General features: G+C 31.0%; 1 protein-coding gene across 14 annotated transcripts in view; it reads left to right on the top strand.

The window, feature by feature from the left end:
- The window catches only part of LOC143243851 (uncharacterized), a 42371-nt gene extending 23004 nt beyond the window's left edge, over nucleotides 1–19367 (top strand). For 5 of the 14 annotated variants that reach the window (XM_076487564.1, XM_076487566.1, XM_076487565.1 and 2 more), the window contains 11 exons: nucleotides 1607–1743; nucleotides 3867–3965; nucleotides 4198–4320; nucleotides 5153–5254; nucleotides 8325–8459; nucleotides 9658–9792; nucleotides 11459–11593; nucleotides 12791–12910; nucleotides 13625–13748; nucleotides 16268–16354; nucleotides 18495–19367. In XM_076487564.1, coding sequence (XP_076343679.1) covers nucleotides 1607–1743; nucleotides 3867–3965; nucleotides 4198–4320; nucleotides 5153–5254; nucleotides 8325–8459; nucleotides 9658–9792; nucleotides 11459–11593; nucleotides 12791–12910; nucleotides 13625–13748; nucleotides 16268–16354; nucleotides 18495–18544 — 1247 coding nt within the window. In that variant the 3' untranslated portion in view covers nucleotides 18545–19367. Of the gene's footprint in view, nucleotides 1–1606; nucleotides 1744–3866; nucleotides 3966–4197; nucleotides 4321–5152; nucleotides 5255–8324; nucleotides 8460–9657; nucleotides 9793–11458; nucleotides 11594–12790; nucleotides 12911–13624; nucleotides 13749–16267; nucleotides 16355–17797 lie in introns of all 14 variants that reach the window. The other 9 variants (XM_076487576.1, XM_076487572.1, XM_076487574.1 and 6 more) reach the window with 5 other exon arrangements.
- Nucleotides 19368–21252: the final 1885 nt, after the last annotated feature.

The following is a 21252-nucleotide window of genomic DNA, read 5'->3' as shown; positions in this document are numbered from 1 at the left end:
TCCCAACAGGTGTAAGTAAAAAATTATTTTAATTTTTCTGTGTATTTAAGATATTTAACTTGACCATTTACATACATAAAAGAAAAATGTCATGAAATAAGGCAACCTATATAAACAAGAATTGTTGTGAAAGCTGTTTAACCATGATATAAACACTGTGTTATCACCAACTATGTTTCAATATAAACACTGTGTTATTACCAAGTATATTTTGATATAAACAGTGTTATCACCAAGTATGTTTTGATATAAGCAGTGTTATCACCAAGTGTGTTCTGATATAAGCAGTGTTATCACCAAGTGTGTTCTGATATAAGCACTGTATATCACCAAGTGTGTTCTGATATAAACACTGTATATCACCAAGTGTGTTCTGATATAAACACTGTATATCACCAAGTGTGTTCTGATATAAACACTGTATATCACCAAGTATGTTTCCATATAAACACTGTATATCACCAAGTATGTTTCCATATAAACACTGTATATCACCAAGTATGTTTCCATATAAACACCGTGTTATCACTAAGTATGTTTCCATATAAGCACTGTGTATTGCCAAGTATGTTTCAATATAAGCACTGTGTATCACCAAGTATTATTCTAAAATAAAATGAGTAATATAATTTTATGAAATGTTTTCTATATATAAATATTCATTTAAACAAAATTGGTGAACAACGTATATCAGAAGGGATACAATACTTGTGAGTTTGTAACCTCCTGTGGTCTCTGAAAGCAGAAAATATACTAATGTGTTAGTGTTTAGATTACAAGAATGGCTTTGAAACAATATATTAAGAAAGCTATTATAATGAAGCTAGACATTAGTACATTTATTTGTGATATGAGGAAGTATCTTAAAATCATCTTTTATTTGTATAAAAAGATCACCAAAGAATGTTGAATCATGGTAATCCCTTACAGCATAGAGCTGATATAATCATTGACACACTTCAAACAGGCTTTTGGTGTATTGTGAAATGGAGTCCATGCACAGTGAAGATTTTGCAAACATAGTACATGTATTCTTACAAGTCTGAAAGTACATGTATTCTTACAAGTCTGTTGAGAGTTTTTTGAGATGTATAGCTTAAGTTTTTTTCACATCATCCTCTACAGAAGCTCATCATAAAGGAAACTGCATTGTCAGGGAATACTGTTTAATCATGACTATCTAAATAAGCATGACTGGTAATGAAGGAATTACTACATAGGGCAGCACAGGAAGTGGTTCTTCATTCTGCAAGTAATCTTCAATAATGTTGAAAAAATATTCTGATTTGTTGAGTGTAATAAAATAAAAAAAAGACTGCCAGGAAAAGAAATGACCATTTGGAGCTAAGTTCCTAAGTGGGATTGTCTATAACTAAAGTTTCTTTATAACTAGGCTGTAGTGTTGAGGCACTTTAAACTTTTAACTTCTATTACTGCAACTCCTTTTACAGACTTTCTTTGAATAATGCTCAGATCGGAGCTTAGCCTGTAATTTGCTATAGCAGTACTGAAATGATATAAGTTGTAGCTGTGTGTCAGTAAGTTGAGAATAAAATGTTTACATATCCGTTCAGAGCTGATACGCAATTAATTTGTATCTTTATAGTTGAAGCAGGGAACAAAAATACCCCAGATGCTTTAGATTCCATCCATTCTCAACTTAGAGGTTTAGAGAGCAATGTGTCGACACTTGTGGCTAATCTCAAGAAAATAGTCAGTGAAGTATCAACACTGGGAACAGAGGTACCTTTTGTTGAGTAGCAAAAATTAATCAAGCAAGTAGTCTGTGTTGTTAAATTCCTGCTGTGTCAATTTACTGATTTGGACTTAGTAACATATCTATATGTAGTGTGTCTATATATATAATGTGTCTATATATATTATAAACATAATAGTAAAGTTTACCTTGTACAACTCTAACATAACTCTATCTATTGTAGTTTGAGTTTGTTTTTAAGTTGCTTCCTTAGAGTGGTTATTGAGTTAGCTGTTCAACATTAATCTGGTCAGTTGGTAGAACACCAGCCTGCTCATATGGAAAAGCATTAGCATAGTTAGTTGGTAGAAAACCAGCCTACTCAATTGATACAACACTAGTTTGCTCAGTTTGTTGAACACCAGCCTTGTCAGCTCATAGATCAAGAGCATAGTAGGTTTTTAAAACACTAGTGTGGTCAGTAGAATAGCTTGGCCTGTTGGTAAAACACCAACATTGTCAGTTGGAAAAACAAGAGCCTGGTCAGTTATTAGAATGCTAGCCATCTCTTGAGTCATGAGTAACATTTATCACTGACAATGATAATATAATATTTAAGGACAACAAGGATCCCATTAGTCCATCTAGGCTGTCCCACCCTCTAAATTAAATTAAAAGTATTAAATAAAAAGTAAATCTATATCATTTATTTAGCTATTCTTTTACACTCACATATACTTATATATCATCTGATAGTAGCCATTCCAAAGGCCAACCACCCTGTTTAAAAAAAGAAATTAAAAACTGTCTTAGCTAAAGTTTATATTTATGTCCTCTAACCTTAGTATTCTTACCATTAAGTGTGAAAAAACATGTTGCTTCAACAGTATCATTTCCCTGAAAAATCTTAAACATCTTGATTGGATATCTTCTGACTTGTACTGTTTTCAAAGTAAACCAATTTCAGAGATCTTAACCACTTCTCATGTGACAACCCCTTCATCCCAGGCACTATTCTAGTAACCTTTGTCTGAATCCTTTCCAACAATTCACTGTCCTTCCAAAGACTGAATGCGATACTCCAGTATTATGCAATGGAATTATAACCTCTTTAGTCTTGTACTCAATATTTCTGTAGCAACAGCACACTGATTGGATGGCATTATGGACTGATCAACTATTACATTAAGATCTCTTTCTTTCATGACACTGTTAATGTTATTCTCATCCATATTATACTTATAATTCAAATTACAATAACCCACATGCATTATCTTACATTTATTATAATTAAAACCAATCTGCCATTTTATTTGTCCAACTCACTAAATGATCCAAATCCTTCTGTAAGTCAGCAGTATCCTCTTCACAGATAAAACATAGTGAACTTAACTTTGTATTTTCCTAAGTGTCATTGTTAACTGATGTGACAGTTTAAGCCCATACTGAAATCCTGCTACCATTTCCCACAGTCTACACTTATCTTCATCTACTGCCTCTACCTTGACAAGGATAGCCTCCAGCCATTAAAATGCACATCTTCATTAGTATCTTCCTTAGAAGTACATTCCATTTCAAAGTTCTAGAGTAAAACCCTTTCATTGCATCTATCACACCTAACAAACTGTGAACACTTAACCCCTATACTAGTTTTAATCAATGTATTTGTATACTGAGAATAAGTACTTAACAGTAAATACCAGTAGCCTGTTGACAACACTGTTAAGCCTAACATTTGCGAATCAAATATATTACAATACTTATGGAATAAATCTGCAAAAATTTATCGTTTCTTTATGTTGATTAATTTTTACATATCAGAATTTTTCAACACCAGACAAATTGCCATGTTGCCTGGCTTTCTTAGGATTCATTAATTTTAGTAATACACTATCAAGTAATTGCTTTGTTCTAATGATAATTATGTGTATACAAAACAGTATCAGTTACTATGATCTTATGATAAGCATGTGAACTAAATACACCTAACATATAATTTATAATGTATATTGTTTTTGATAGTGAGTGAATTCTAATACAAATTTTATCAGATTTTTGCAAAAATGTTTAAATATTTACTAAAATATTAATTACAGTGTAAATTCACATTTAATTTGTGTTTGGAATATTAAGTTTAGTTTTATAGAATGAACTGATTTTACTATCCCAGATGGAAAAACTTGAGCAAACAACTAAAATCTTAAGGGATAGCATAGCAGCAGCACCAGAGATCAAAGAGTTACCGAAAGATGTTTCATCTCTTTCAGAGGTAAGAAACTTTACAAACAATATGCAACTTGAAACTTAATGAATATCTTGATAGATAAATATGATTTGAGATCTTACAATCAATCCAATGAAATCAACATTTTTAATATTTCCATGCCCTAAATGAAAAAATATTTTCAAAGAATGAACAAAACAATGTAATATATTTTTATTTTTTAAACAAATGTCTCAGTACTAGCTGTTATTTTTAATACTTTTCTTTCTGTGAATAGAATGTTGCAAGTTTTGGAAGTAAAATTGCAGCTATGGAAACTACGGTGTCAGATTTGCAGAATCAACAGTTCTATCTCCAGAATTCTCAGGAAGAACTTGCACAAACTGTAACTAATATTGAGGTAGAAATTTCTTATTAGTGCACAATGGTGATAAGATTATATTCCTTGATACAGATATCCTGTTACAATATTTACCTTGATACAGATATCCTGTTACAATATTTACCTTGATACAGATATCCTGTTACAATATTTACCTTGATACAGATATCCTGTTACAATATTTACCTTGATGAAGATATCCTGTTACAATATTTACCCTGATGCAGATATGCTGGTACGGTATTTATCCTGATGCAGATATCCTGGTACAGTATTTACCCTGTTGCAGATATCCTGGTACGGTATTTACCCTGTTGCAGATGTCCTGGTACGGTATTTACCCTGATGCAGATGTCCTGCTTTGATAGATTGTGAAAAGTTTGAATGTTTTGATCAACTAGCTTACATAGTTAATGTCTTGTTTTTCGTACAGTTTTTGTTAGTAGTATCTTTGGTTAATGCTAAAGGTATTTGTTAGGTGAATTGGTAGTTTACATTTCTTGGGTTTTTGATATTTTGTGATAATATTTTTTTCTGGTGATTTTATTTTTTGTTTTACCATTAATAGTTAAAATTGAATATTTTGTTGTTGTTGTTGTTGATTCTGGTTGAGAAGTCAGTGCACAGGATGACACAAACCTTTCAATGGTTTTTAAAAGTTAACAAAAACAGTTAACCTGAAGATGACTTAAGAAGGTGGAAATGTTCTGTACTTTATTTTAATTAAAGTTTTAGTATCCATTACAGGCATCTTGAGAATACATTAGTGAGGTGTATGTTTAAATGTAGTAAATGTATTTTGGTAATTAATTAATTAATTGTTGAACTGAAACTGTTTATTTCGTGTTAGGTAGAAGTACATGAGTTATCGAATACAACTGGATACCTGTCCAACCCAACTGCTCAAATCCAGATCACACAACTTGGAGAGAAACAGCTGGACTTACATGATGTAAGTTTATGGAAATTACTTTATAATATTTTAAGCTTGTTTTTGATTAAGATACAACTTTAGACCCATAAAAACTTAAGAGAGTATACAGTATTGGAGAATCAAAACTAGAAATATTAAAACATCATATATTGAGCTACATGTTAACATGATTGAAGGTGAATAGTTGTATGCAGTCTGTAAACCTCAGTTTCACTTTAAAATAAATATATATTTATCAGCTCTTTAAATAAACTTTTGTGAATACAAAATTAGTTCCTTATGCTTCTTTCACAGCTCAGCAACAGTGAAGGAAAATGTTACTTATTATTTAGTCATATTCAAGCCTATATAATATTAAACTAAACACAGGGCTGGTGAATACTAATAAATACTGACTGTAGCCAAAAGGTTAAGAAACTAAGTGTATTCAGAAGGACAAAATATGTCTTAAATAAGTAATTTAAAGTAGCTCTGTCTCATTAAGTTGAATCAATGTCTTAATAACTAATTTAAAGTAGCTCTGTCTTTTTAAGATAAATCAGTCTTAAATAACTAATTTAAAGTAGCTCTGTCTTTTTAAGATAAATCAATGTCTTAAATAACTAATTTAAAGTAGCTCTGTCTCATTAAGATGAATCAATGTCTTAAATAACTAATTTAAAGTAGCTCTGTCTCATTAAGATGAATCAATGTCTTAACTAATTTAAAGTAGCTCTGTCTTATTAAGATGAATCAATGTCTTAACTAATTTAAAGTAGCTCTGTCTTATTAAGATGAATCAATGTCTTAACTAATTTAAAGTAGCTCTGTCTTATTAAGATGAATCAATGTCTTAACTAATTTAAAGTAGCTCTGTCTTATTAAGTTGAATCAATGTCTTAATAACTAATTTAAAGTAGCTCTGTCTTTTTAAGATAAATCAGTCTTAAATAACTAATTTAAAGTAGCTCTGTCTTTTTAAGATAAATCAATGTCTTAAATAACTAATTTAAAGTAGCTCTGTCTCATTAAGATGAATCAATGTCTTAACTAATTTAAAGTAGCTCTGTCTCATTAAGATTAATCAATGTCTTAAATAACTAATTTAACGTAGCTCTGTCTCATTAAGATGAATCAATGTCTTAACTAATTTAAAGTAGCTCTGTCTCATTAAGATGAATCAATGTCTTAACTAATTTAAAGTAGCTCTGTCTTATTAAGATGAATCAATGTCTTAACTAATTTAAAGTAGCTCTGTCTCATTAAGATTAATCAATGTCTTAACTAATTTAAAGTAGCTCTGTCTCATTAAGATTAATCAATGTCTTAAATAACTAATTTAACGTAGCTCTGTCTCATTAAGATGAATCAATGTCTTAACTAATTTAAAGTAGCTCTGTCTCATTAAGATGAATCAATGTCTTAACTAATTTAAAGTAGCTCTGTCTCATTAAGATGAATCAATGTCTTAACTAATTTAAAGTAGCTCTGCCTTATTAAGATGAATCAATGTCTTAACTAATTTAAAATAGCTCTGTCTCATTAAGATGAATCAATGTTGTAAATAACTAATTTAAAGTAGCTCTATCTCATTAAGATTAATCAATGTCTTAAATAACTAATTTGAAGTAGCTCTGTCTCATTAAGAATAAACATAAAATATCTAGTTCATTTTTTACAAACATGTTTTTAATAAGTGAAGTTTAAGAAAACTTGAAAGAGATATACTATTAAACTGATGGAGTAAATGTTCCCCAACCCCTGAAAATTTGTGTATGTGCATGAGGGATGAATCAAAAGGGAGTCTGACAAATTAAAGAATTGCTAATAAAGGGAATACATTTAGGGGAGACAGTTACTTTATATGTGTATAAGTGAGACATTTGTAGTTGTGCCACTGACTGTAGGGAAAACTTGCAATCAGATTAACTGATAAATGTTATGGTTGAATGGACATGAATCAAATAACTGTTTACTTGAAATACAACACATGGTCAAAGAATGTTTTCTGACCCAAATAAAATTGTCTTTTAGTCAAAGATAATTTTCTGTACTGTTACAATAATCTTTTTACAGTATCTTCGAGCAGAAACATTTTAAATTTTATAGATTTTATATTAGTAGGAAGAAATGAATATAAAACTCAGAGTTGTTCCACGTTTTATACATTTTATTATTATATAATCAAATACTAAGTGATTTGTTTTAAATCTTTTATCCCAACTACCTGTTACGAATTAAGATGGGTACAGGCCCATCATGGCCAAGTGGTTAAAGCACTCAACTCGTAATCAGAGGGCTGTGGGTTCAAATCCTCGTCACACCAAATATGCTTGCCCTTTCACCTGTAGGGGCATTATAATGTGAGAGTCAATCCCACTATTCGTTAGCAAAAGAGTAGCCCAAAAGTTGGCAGTGGGTAGTGATGACTAGTTGTCTTCCCTCCAGTCTTACACTGCTAAATAGGGACGGCTAGCACAGATAGCCCTTGTGTAGTTTTGTGTGTAATTCAAAAAAACTAAAGGACAGGTACCCATTTCAGTTAAGCAACACCAAAAGTATTATGACTGTGAATGTTGCAATCACACTTACGTACATTTAAGTAGAAAATCCTATTGAATTATCATATCTGAAATAATAATAATTCATGAAGAAAATTATTGTTATAAAAACAAAAAAATTCAGTATGGGCATTTTGTTTTCTAGTTTTTAAAGAAAATTCCTTTAGGTGTTTTTATTTAAACCATATTCAGTTCTTAGAGATTTAAGCTTTAAAAGAATGACAGCCATTTCTACATTATATACATACATAAATTTTGTTTAATAGAGAAGTTTCATTAACTTGTTCAGTGCCGTAGATGAGATAACTCGTACAAGCCGATCGGTAACACAGTGCCATGGACGAGTTAATTCGTTCTCAATAATACCTAACTTCAACGCCAGATGTCAGCACCATACATGCATTTGACCTACTTACAAATTGTTTCACTTTCGATCCAAAATAGTATCGTGAAAAAAGTTATAAAATGAAGAATCATTGGAGTTGTATTGTAGCAGTTGAAATACTTGGCAGTCAACAGGTTAAGTGTGGTTATTTCTTTCTGTGTAGGAACTGTTGAGAGTGACTGAAGCTGTGAAAGATTTGAATGAAACAGTGTTACCCATAATCTGGAAGATTAATAGCACACACCCTCTTCTAGAAGCAATAAACGGAAATTCCACTAGCAGATTAGGAGATCTCAGTGTAAATATTTGAGATACAACATTAGATATTTTCATAAATCTGTCTTAAAACTAATTCCTTTATATGATACATACCTGTTTGTACATGAAGCTATACCATACTAGTGATACAACTTGATATTGCCAAACACAGATTTTATGAAATGTTTTCTGTGGAAAATTGCAAACATTTTGAAAGATAACCACAATGAATATAGAATGTTTCTGTTGGGAGGTAAACACGTTGATTGATTCTGCATTTAGTTAGTTGTATTTAAATTAATTTGTGCATTGTGTTATAGAAATTTATCTTATGTCTGGGTTGTTATGTTTATATCTGATATGTGTTGTGTTTCTGTCCAGTATGTGTTGTTGTGTTAATACTTTGTTGGTGTGTTTGCTCTAGTATATGCTACAATATTTATCTTGTGTTTCTGCTTAGTCTCTGTTACTATATTTCTTTCTTGGTCTGTGTGAATGTGTTTCTGTCTGGTCTGTGTTGCCATGTTTCAGTCTGGTCTATGTTACTATATTTCTGTCTTGGTCTGTGTGACTGTGTTTCTTTTTTGGTTGGTGTTTCTGTTTAGTCTGTGTTTCTGTCTTGGTCTCTGTTACTATATTTCTTTCTTGGTCTGTGTTATTGTGTTTCTGTTTAGTCTGTGTTGCCATGTTTCAGTCTGGTTTATGTTACTATATTTCTGTCTTGGTCTGTGTGACTGTGTTTCTTTTTTGGTCGGTGTTTCTGTTTAGTCTGTGTTGCCATGTTTCAGTCTGGTTTATGTTACTATATTTCTGTTTTGGTCTGTGTGACTGTGTTTCTTTTTTGGTCGGTGTTTCTGTTTAGTCTGTGTTTCTGTTTTGGTCTCTGTTACTATATTTCTTTCTTGGTCTATGTTACTATATTTCTGTCTTGGTCTGTTGACTGTGTTTCTTTTTTGGTCTGTGTTATTGTGTTTATATTTAGTCTGTGTCTCTGTTACTATATTTCTTTCTTGATCTGTGTGACTGTGTTTCCGTCTGGTCTGTGTGACTGTGTTTCTGTTTAGTCTGTGTTATTGTATGTCTTATTCTAAGTTGCTGTGTTTTGGTATGATCTGTGTTATTGTTTTTTTTGTTGAAAAAGACAATCTTAAGCTGTTGTTATGATAGAACAACTGTAATTTTCACTTTCCCTGTCTTAAGATAACTGTAGTTTGTAACTCATCACTACTTACTTACAGTCTCAAGTAATGGAACTGTATTATAACATCACCAGTCAACTGCAAACCTTAGCAACTAAAAAGAACACATTAAAAGTCAAGAAAAAACAAAGGAGACTACACCAAAATGATTTTCAACAAATGGTGGACAACTCTGTAAGTTTGGTGATAAACCAAAAATATATTACAAATTTCTTTCTTACAGAACTTAACGATGATATAACATAAGTTAAATTAAATTCTATGAAATTTGTTTAAATTATTAATATTATGAGTTTAACTTTTTGTGACTTTTATTTTCTTTGAATGAGGAAAACCTGTATCTAATGTTCAACAAGGATTAAGCTTTTTAGGAGCCAAGTCCCAAATGTTAATGAAAAATTGTTCATTTGGGCCTGATTATAAAATATTTGTTTGCACCTGTAAAATAAAGTGTGGACATATCGTTTAGCACAAGTTTTCAGTTCCTAATAGAACAAGAATTTTCAGAATTACTTAAGCAGCAGACTTTGTACACAGCAGTATTTCTGCACGAAAGTGAAAATACACTGATTAATTTAAGTATAATTTACAAAAAACATAGGAAATCTTAGCAGAATTCTAGGTAAATATTATGTTGAAGTTAGACAGGTGGATACTTTATACATTTATTGTAATGATACATGATGATGGGCAGTTACGTTTTGAAAATTAAACCATATATAAATCTTACTGATTTACTGTTCATTCTTAAAATGATATAAAAATCTTCACTGAATTCTGTGACAGTTAATCAGAGATTAGTCAGGCTGATAAGACTAAAAGGAGGTAAAATAAAACAATTATTGACTGGTGATTATCATATCATAACCAGTCAGTAGTTGTTCACTGGGTCCCAAATATCCAGCTAAACCAGTAACTAGTAACCATTATCTAACTAGACCAGTAGCTGGTAACCAGTATCGAGCTAGATCGGTAGCTGGTAACCAGTATCTAGCTAGACTGGTAGCTGGTAACCAGTATGTTGCTAGTCCAGTAACTGCTAAACAGTATCTAGTTGGTACAGTAGCTGCTAATCAGCTGTAGATGTAAGTAGGTGGGTTGGCTGTGTTGTAATTTGTACACACAAGTAGGTGGGCTGGCTGTGTTGCAAGTTGTACATGCAAGTAGGTGGGCTGGCTGTGTTGCAAGTTGGTGGGCTGGCTGTGTTGCAGTTTGTACACGCGAGTAGGTGGGTTGGCTGTGTTGCAGTTTGTACACGCAAGTAGCTGGGCTGGCTGTGTTGGAAGTTGTATCGTAGATGTAAGTAGGTGGGTTGGCTCTGTTGTAAAGCTCTGTATTTTGGAGCTGATGAATCAGGTTCATATGTGTGTGCACATTCTGTGCACTTGTGGATGCATTATAACAGCAACAGTTAATTACTTCACGTAGTAGATGTGTTGTAGGGTACAGATGACTGGCTAATTTACCTTAGTAACTTTTCAATACATACAGAAACACAAATGTACACAGCTAATAGACAAGAACATTAAAACTGCTGTGCATATATTGAATATTATTTGATATCATATTTTGAAGTTTTTAAATGCTGCTATGAACAGCAGTTTGACCATAAAGAAAAATGAAAGAGTTATAAACACTTTTAGTTATGACTTTCTTTTAATACAGTTAACCAATGAAAGTTTTAAGATATTTTTGTGAAAAAACATAATGGTTTTCTTCTTTAATTTCTTTCAATATGGTCTGAAGTTACTTGAGGAAAATCTTATATCACCAGTTAAAAGAACAGTTAATTAAGACATTGTCGTTGTCAGTGAACAAAATTCATATTCAATCTGTGTAGGTCAGTAACAAACTGCAGAACAAGCTAAGTGAGCTCCTAATGGCTGGAATTGTGACCAACATGGACATCACTTGGCCAGAAATATTGAAGGAAGCTCAAGATATGGCTAAGTTGTATTCTGAGCTGATTTATCAGGTAACAAAAGATATTGTTTTCTCTTCAATTTACATTTTTTATTTATATCTTAGCTTTCACAGTTAATAGTTTTTTAGTTTTAATTTCATCTGTTTGTTTATTTAAGTACACATTTTAATATTTTGTCATGTATTGAGGAAACGTAATGAATAAAAGATTGAGTAAAATCATGCTTATTGTGTATTTTTAAATGTATTTAACCAGACATTTGGAACATTACAAGTTGATGAGAAAATTGAGTGAATGTATTCCATTGACAGCTGCTTTACAGTTGTAATCAGGGTTTGGTTTGGGTGTTCGTCAGTATACAGTCATACAATGGGCTATCTGTATTCTGCCTTCTACAGGTAGTGAAATCCAAACTGTAGCAGTGCCATTACAAATGATAATTTGGTGCAAGAGATGATGTGAAAGTTTCAAGATATATTTGTTAAAGTAACTAATAAAAATTAAGAACTCGATTAGGACTGAAAAAATGGGAAATTTTTAATTGTATGATGAATAAATATAAAATATTGTATCATTGATGGAAACTGTATCTGATATTCCTTAGTTAATATTTTAATAAATGATATCTGGAATTGGACCAGGTAAAGGTCTCAACTTGAAGATTAAAACATTGTCTAACAAAACAGTTTATAAAGAACTTCTCATGGTTTTAACACTAAACTTACTTAGAGTTTTAAAGATAATTTAGTAATTTGTACTTGTACTCTTCTAATGTGTTAGGACATTGCAATTAAAAATTAAGACATCTGTTGTCAGTGTATTTAGTTTGAAGTTATATTTATAAATGTACACCATTCTAAGCAGGACAATAAGTAAGAGTAAGGTTCTTTCAGGAGCACGAGTATCTGAAGCCTTTTTTTTTTTTTTTTTTAACTGGCTACTTTAAAACATTTGGTATCAGCACTAATATCTGCCACAAAGAAATAGTCTCAATCACTGATGACTAACCAATGAAAAAGGTTACTGAATGGGTTTATGAGCAGAGAAAAACAAAGAGCAATGTCTCAAAAGGATTTGAAGTATTACATCAGTAACATTTAATGAGAAAATGACACTTTTTTATTATTTAAAATAAAACAATGCTGCATGATGGGAAGTTTTAACAGATCACTTGATAGTTACCTAGATTTAGGGCATTGTAATTGTGTTCTGTAATCTAATCAATATTTTATTTTTTTCACTTTTAAGCTAAACGGGTCACTAAACACGGAATACAAAATCCAAGATGGCAGTGGTGAAACAGCTATGGGTCAGTTTCTTAATGTTACCTTGAGCAATTTGGTGAAAGATTATGACGATGAACTGAAGGTATTGTTTTTACATCTACATATTGGACTGTGTTAAGACTTCTTCAAGTACTTGTTCTAGTACAAGAATTGTAGCAATCATTGATCTAGTTATTTACATTGAAGTGACTCTGAATTTCAGTTTGATTTTCATTTGAGTGTAGTTAATCGTTTAGACCACAAATATTAAAGATGAACATTTTTTCAATGATTTAAATTTAAAGATAGGATATAAACTTTTAAACTGGGTCTTTGTCTACTATTTTTGCAGTGTATCATAGCAGACCATATTTGTTAAATAAAACCATCACTTGGCAAAATGTTAAAACACAGAGACAACAAAATTATTATTTTAGTTGCCTAAACTCATATTGATCACAGGTGGCACTGTATTTCTCCACCTATTTACCTGTCGACAATTTCAAAATAAACTTTTTTTCTGAATTACATGTCAAATATCTACTGGTTTGCTTGATATGCTATTGCTTGTAAACAATAGCATGTTAAAATGCATAAATTGTAGGCTTAATGATGCTTTCTTGTCAACCATTTTCTAATTCAAAATGATAACTCAAAAATTCATATTTTATGCTACTGGTATTTATTATGTATTAAAATTCACTACTACAGAAAATATAACAAAATAATACTCACTCAATTTGCTTTAAAACATGCATATGCAGTAGTATACTTTGTATTCTAGATTTAGGCTTAACTTTAATCTTTGTTTCCATAGGTCATGCAGGAAAATGTTCACCACCTGTTAGTTCAGTATTCTCAGTTGCAGTCCGCCCAGGCAGCTACAGAATACAAATCAGATACAGCTTTGAGCAAGCTTTACTACTTGGAAAAACTAATTAGTAAGTTTTTATTTATTGTATAAACTATTTATGTTGTAATTTCCTTATTATGCCTTTTTCTCTTGCTTCTGCTGGACAGCATTTATGTTTGTCATACAAGATCTGTTCCTTAAGAATAATTTTTTTCTTTTATTACTGCTACTTTTGTTCAGGTAATAAAATTCCATAAACCAATTTAATTGATGTATGAAAGTCTGCTGTATAATGTAAGTGAAATATTTGAACTAACAATAACCCAACAATGTAAGTTGTCCATTTTTGTACAGACAAATCATCCATTTATCATTAAATAAAACCCATGTAAGAGATGCAGGGAGACTCAAGTTTTGGAACATGGCTAAAGTCTTAATAAGAAGTTTCAGTATAACCTAATACAAAAAAAAACAAAAACTGAATATTTCAGTTCATGTGTTGAACTGATTTTTGTCTCACACTTTTTTTATTTTAAAGAAGTTTTATGTTTTATCTATGCTGCTGCTTCCACAATACCTCTAACTCGTAATATAATAGAACTAGAAGAAGTGTGTCTTTTGATAATATTATGATATAATAAAAGTAGAAGAACTGTTTCTGTTGCTATGATTATGACATATAAAACTGAAAGAAGTGTATCTGTTTACTTTATTATGATGTAATAGAACTAGAAGAAGTGTCTGTTGACATTATTATGATATAATAAAACTAAATGTGTATCTGTTGACATTATTATGGTAAAATAGACCTACAAGTGTGTTTATTAACATTATTGTGATGTGATAATAGAACAAGATGATATCTATTTATTAACATTATTGTGATGTGACAACAGAACAAGATGAGGTCTGTTTATTAACATTATTGGGATAATATAGCAAGATAATGTCTGTATATTAACATTATTGTGATAATATAACAAGACGTTATCTGTTTATTAACATTATTGTGATAATAGAACAAGACGATATATGTTTATTAACATTATTGTGATAATAGAACAAGACGATATCTGTTTATTAACATTATTATGATAATAGAATGAGACGGTATCTGTTTATTAACATTATTGTGATAATAGAATGAGACCATATCTGTTTATTAACATTATTGTGATAATAGAACGAGACGGTATCTGTTTATTAACATTATTGTGATAATAGAACAAGACAGTATCTGTTTATTAACATTATTGTGATAATAGAACAAGACGGTATCTGTTTATTAACATTATTGTGATGCGATAATAGAACAAGACGGTATCTGTTTATTAACATTATTGTGATGCGATAATAGAACAAGACGGTATCTGTTTATTAACATTATTGTGATGCGATAATAGAACAAGACGGTATCTGTTTATTAACATTATTGTGATGCGATAATAAAACAAGACAATATCTGTTTGTTGACATTATTGTGATCCGATAATAGAACAAGACGATATCTGTTTATTGACATTCTTGTGATGTGTTCTGTTATCTCATCACAAGAATGTTAATAAACAGATATCATCTTGTTCTATTATCGGATCACAATAATGTCAATAAACAGATATTGTCTTGTTTTTTTACCACATCACAAGATGATATCTGATTATTGACATGATTGTGATGTGGTAATAGAACAAGACAATATCTATTTATTGACATGATTGTGATGTGGTAATAGAACAAGACAATATCTATTTATTGACATGATTGTGATGTGATAATAGAACAAGACAATATCTGTTTATTGACATGATTGTGATGTGATAATGGAACAAGACAATATCTGTTTATTGACATGATTGTGATGTGGTAATAGAACAAGACAATATCTATTTATTGACATGATTGTGATGTGGTAATAGAACAAGACAATATCTATTTATTGACATGATTGTGATGTGGTAATAGAACAAGACAATATCTATTTATTGACATGATTGTGATGTGATAATAGAACAAGACAATATCTGTTTATTGACATGATTGTGATGTGATAATGGAACAAGACAATATCTGTTTATTGACATGATTGTGATGTGATAATGGAACAAGACGGTATCTGTTTATTGTGATGTGATAATAGAACAAGACAATATCTATTTATTGACATGATTGTGATGTGATAATAGAACAAGACAATATCTGTTTATTGACATGATTGTGATGTGATAATAGAACAAGACAATATCTGTTTATTGACATGATTGTGATGTGATAATGGAACAAGACGGTATCTGTTTATTGTGATGTGATAATAGAACAAGACAATATCTGTTTATTGACATGATTGTGATGGGATAATAGAACAAGACAATATCTATTTATTGACGTTATTGTGATGTGATAATAGATCTTGAGGACGTATGTCTGTTTATTAATGTTATAATGTAAATTCTTTGTAGTTTTTTAAGAACTTTAGTTTCAGCAACTTTTTTTATAACAGAGTATTTTATTTTCAACAAATAGCATATGTGAAATAACCTTGTATGTATAATATTGTGTATTGTTATCACACATCTATTTTGTAATACATGGGATATTTTACATTTGTAGAGAAATCTCTGAATCCACAATTAAAGCAAGACCCAGATGAAGAAGAAACTACAGATAATCCAAATCCAGGAATAACAACAACTTCAGGTAACCTGTTTGAAACAATATGCCAAAACTCCAGTCTTAATGACGTGCATGACCTGATTATGTTCATAAAGTTTTGAAAATAATTTACATCAGTTGTTTGTTAATAGCCTTAAACATAGTGTGATGATTTAAAGAAAATTTTTATTTGTCAGATTTCTTGTGGCCTCAGTCTGACTTAGTGGTAAGTGTGTTGTAATCTGATGGATTATGTTTTCCATTACATTATAGCAAAAACTGCATTCTTTAGTTTAGGGTTGTGAGTGTATTATAAGAGTGATGTTCATATCTCATTATTCATCTGGAGTAATCCAAGAATCTTAGTGGATGCTGTTGATAGCTTACTGTTTTGCTTTTTCTTTACTTTGTTTAAAATTATGGACAGTAAATTGTTTTACCTATTGTCTAATTGTTGAAAATTAAGGATAGCTAATTGTTCTACTTTTCTCTACTTTGTTTTAAAAATAAGGGATAGCTAACTGTTTTACCTCTTGTCTATTAGTTGAAAATTAGGGATAGCTAACTGTTTTACCTCTTATCTAATTGTTCAAACTTAGGGATAGCTAACTGTTTTACCTCTTGTCTAATTGTTCAAACTTAGGGATAGCTGTTTTACCTGTTGTCTATTAGTTGAAAATTAGGGATAGCTAACTGTTTTACCTCTTGTCTAATCATTCAAAATATGGGATAGCTGTTTTACCTATTATCTAATTGTTCAAAATTATGAATAGCTAGCTGTTTTACCTCTTGTCTAATTGTTCAGAATTAAGAATAGCTAACTGTTTTACCTCTTGTTTAAGTACTCAAAATTAGGGATGGCTAGAAAAGATAGGCCTTTCGTAACTTTGCAAGAATGTCCAAAACAAATATACTTTGTGACCCAACAATGTTAGGTAGAATTTTTTATAAGTACTCTTATCTCTTCAGCTGTAAAGTAGCTGAAAATGAAGTAAAGTAAAGAAGGGTTAATGTTTAACTCTGAAGATTGTAGATGGCAGTAATTTGCAGAGAAACAGTTGTGATCCAAACATGATATCAGATAGAGACAGTTGTGATCCAAACATGATATCAGATAGAGACAGTTGTGATCCAAACATGATATCAGATAGAGACAGTTGTGATCCAAACATGATATCAGATAGAGACAGTTGTGATCCAAACATGATATCAGATAGAGACAGTTGTGATCCAAACAGGATATCAGATAGAGACAGTTGTGATCCAAACATGGTATCAGATAGAGACAGTTGTGATCCAAACATGGTATCAGATAGAGACAGTTGTGGTCGAAACATGGTATCAGTTAGAAACAGTTGTGATCCAAACGTGATATCAGTTAAATACAATTAGTAGTGCAAACATTATATCTGTTGGAAACAACTGTAGTTTGAGCTGTAACTTAGAGAGTTAATTTAAAACTGAATCTGATATGATTGTTTCCTATAGGCTGAACAGAGACAGCAAATCAACACAGATATCCATCTGCCAGTATGGTAGACTGTCCATCTGCTGTTCTGCATAGCTTGAAGCCATTTCTTATCAGTGGAAAGAAAATATAATTGAATTTTTTTAAATATATATGTGTAGTAAAAATGTACTATATGTGTAGTACAAATCTGCTTTTGAGATTCACATAATAGAAATGACGCATGCTTTGTTGTGAAACATTATTAATTTCTATATCCAGTAACCCTAACAGTATAGAAAAGTATGTGACAACTCGGCTATTTGTAGGTGATGAAGGTAATTGTTATTAAGATATCAAATCTAAATAACTATTTATATTACTCTGTTATTTTGAAGGTTGTAGTCTTCTGGAAAGATGAAAATTGTTATTTAAGTTAGTTTTAGACTAAAAGAAAATGACTTTTAAAAAGATTTCTACAAACTTTTTATTTATTACTGTTAATTTACAAGAAATAATTGAAATTGCAAATACATAAAAATACAGGTTTGCATCAGGATATTTTTGAAGTCATTTTCATATTGTTTAACTTTCTTTGGTCACTTCCTTCAATATATTTGTTTTCTTGAGTGTGTCTATATATAATACATACCCAGGATGGTAAGGCTAAACTCCAAGTAATGGATAGAACAACACTGATCTTCAGCTTAAACAACAGTACTAGGTCTTAATCTACAGATGGGATATCAACACTAGACCCAAATCTCCAGATGAGACACAAACACTAGATGCAAGTCTCCAGATGAGAAACCAGCATTTTATCAGAAGCTATAGCTGAGACACAGTCACTAGACCCAAATCTCTGGAGGCAACACAAGACTCTGCTCCCTAGATGGGACACCAACATTACACTAGAACAGTTTAATTAGGGTTTGTGGAATATTTTCTATTATCTCAAGTAGACTAAAGAGAGTTTTGTGTATGTTCAACATTGTTATTACTATGGAAATATATTTAAATAATGAGAAAGTTTTATTCTGTGTCATCACAATCTGAAACCTTCAAGATAGGTTATCACCTCATAATGTCATTGTTTTCACTTGATTTATGTAGTGTTAGCTGAAACAGCATGAATTGAATTGTTGTTACAGTGCCTCACAGTCATGTTTAGAACAGAAATAGTGTTAATGAAATTAGTCATTGATGAAGTTTATTAATTTACAATCAAACTAAGTAAACCTTTATAAACCATTTTCATTTTATTCATGTTGTTATATATTATTAATACCAATGATTTTGGAAAACACTATTATTTGTCACTTGATGTGTATTTGTTTGTGTGTGTTCATATTTGTAGTTTTCTTGAACAGGGTCAAATAAAGCAGGCTTGTGGTGCAACAGACAAGGAAATGCAATCATCTTTACATGTATATTATGTGTGCAAAGCATTTTGTTTGGTAACAATGTAATAAGTTTTAGTTCTACCAGTCACTTTCATTGTAAATTATACTTTAATAATTAACAATGTATCAATCTTTGTTTTATCTCTTTCAGGAAGTTATGCAAACTGTAATTTGGGAAATAATAAAGATTTACATCTTTTAAATAACTGCTCGAAGGTGTTTTTTTTATCAATGAGTTGTAATTCCTTACCCTAAGTACAAGATGTCTGAGTTCTTTCTTCCTCTCTTAGACAAGAATAATAATGTATTTTAATTCTGAACAATTTTGATACACAAACCTATCATTAAAGTTAAATATTTTAGGTACCAAACTTTTGTAAGATGTGACAAAAGGTAATGACTGTTACTGTATATTTTCTTCACTATTGGCTAAAGATATTCTGGGAGTTTATTCATCAATTTCTTCCTGTTTTCTCTATTCCATACTTCAGTACCTGCCCCATATTAAGATACAGTTATTGGTGTATCAAAAAACATGGCTGAACCTTCAAATCACTGATGGGTTTGAAATCCACTCAACTTTTTAAGCACCTTATGCACTGAAGTGTGTGAGGGATCTCTGTTAACATACAAGTCACACATAATTTAATACAAGTACTGTTGTTATGGTTCCATTATTCTGCTGAATTATTCAGTTTTAGAACTAATCCAGTCTACTCAACGATAATAAAAATTTTCTGTTACTTAAACTTACACAGTTATCATAATTAATTTTCACGATAGGCTTCACATCACAATTAAACTATGTATAACAGGCATATCACTAATTTTTTCATTGTTTAAGTATCAACAGAATGTTCAATAGTTTTACATCAGTTGAAGTTTCTCGGGCACATTATAAGAAAAGACAAAACTGGAAAGTTTTAATGAAAGAGAGACCACAGAAGACGTAGATAAACTAGTGTTATGAATCTAGCTAAACAAAGAAATAAATCAATGTAAGAAATTCTTTGTGTTTCAAAGGAAAGAGATCTGTGGAAGAGCATGCCCACTGATGTCCTATTTGGGTATTGTATATATATTAAGATACGTTTTCTAACACAAATTCAGTATTTACAACACTGAACTTAAGTGGCTGGCAATAACAAACAAATAACTAAATAATGCACTAATTGCTCATCAACTGATCAACAAAGTTACTCACACACACTATCTTCAATTGTCTTTTATATGTGGTGCAAATTGTTTCAGACACAACCATTACAATAAATTAAACTTCCTTCCAGCTAAACAACAACAGAAATGTCTAGATTAGAAACATTTTCATCTCTGTTAATTACTACTTATATTTCTTAACTATTTTTACATGTAAAACAAGAAATTAGCAGTTTGAATAGTTCTTTACACTGTGTTTTGTAACATGTAATCTATTACTGAACACAATGAAATATCACCAACAGTGAAATGAATAACAAATAGTCTGTAACTTGAAAGTTGAAAACTGTATTTCTGAAAATTTATACGGACTTAAATGTCATCCCAAATACCTTATTATGCCATTTTTATATCAGTCATTGTCCTTGTTAGTAGTCTAAGCCTAACTGTTAACAAATTGCTAATAATTATTATATACACATTACTGAATATTAATTACTAACTACTTTTCATCCTGAATTTTGGCTGATGTCCAAAAAAGTATTACGAATATCAAGTACTTTATATTAAGACAGTTTTGGAGTTTCACTATGTCGTTACAGTACATGTTGTCACAACAAGTCATGTTCTGTCTGATGCCTGTGCACCTTGACAATAGCTCTGTAGTGTAGTTGCCATTGCAAAAAGCTTGGTTGTAAGGCTATCATGTTCAAAGCACATCTTTTTTTACTCCATGAAGCTTTCCATAAGCTGTATCATGTGAAAGTGGCAGTTTCTCAGCAATCATTTCAACAATTCAGTTGCTGTATCTATCCAGCCATTTCACCAGTGTATCTCTGCCAGCCATATCACCAATATATCTTAACCAGCCATTTCACCAGTATATCACCACCAGCATATCTCCATCAACCATTTCACCAGTGTGATTCCACCAGTAT

This window comes from Tachypleus tridentatus, chromosome 2, assembly GCF_004210375.1.
Source record: "Tachypleus tridentatus isolate NWPU-2018 chromosome 2, ASM421037v1, whole genome shotgun sequence".
NCBI lineage: Eukaryota > Metazoa > Arthropoda > Merostomata > Xiphosura > Limulidae > Tachypleus > Tachypleus tridentatus.
This window is presented reverse-complemented; position numbering and strand designations above follow the sequence as displayed.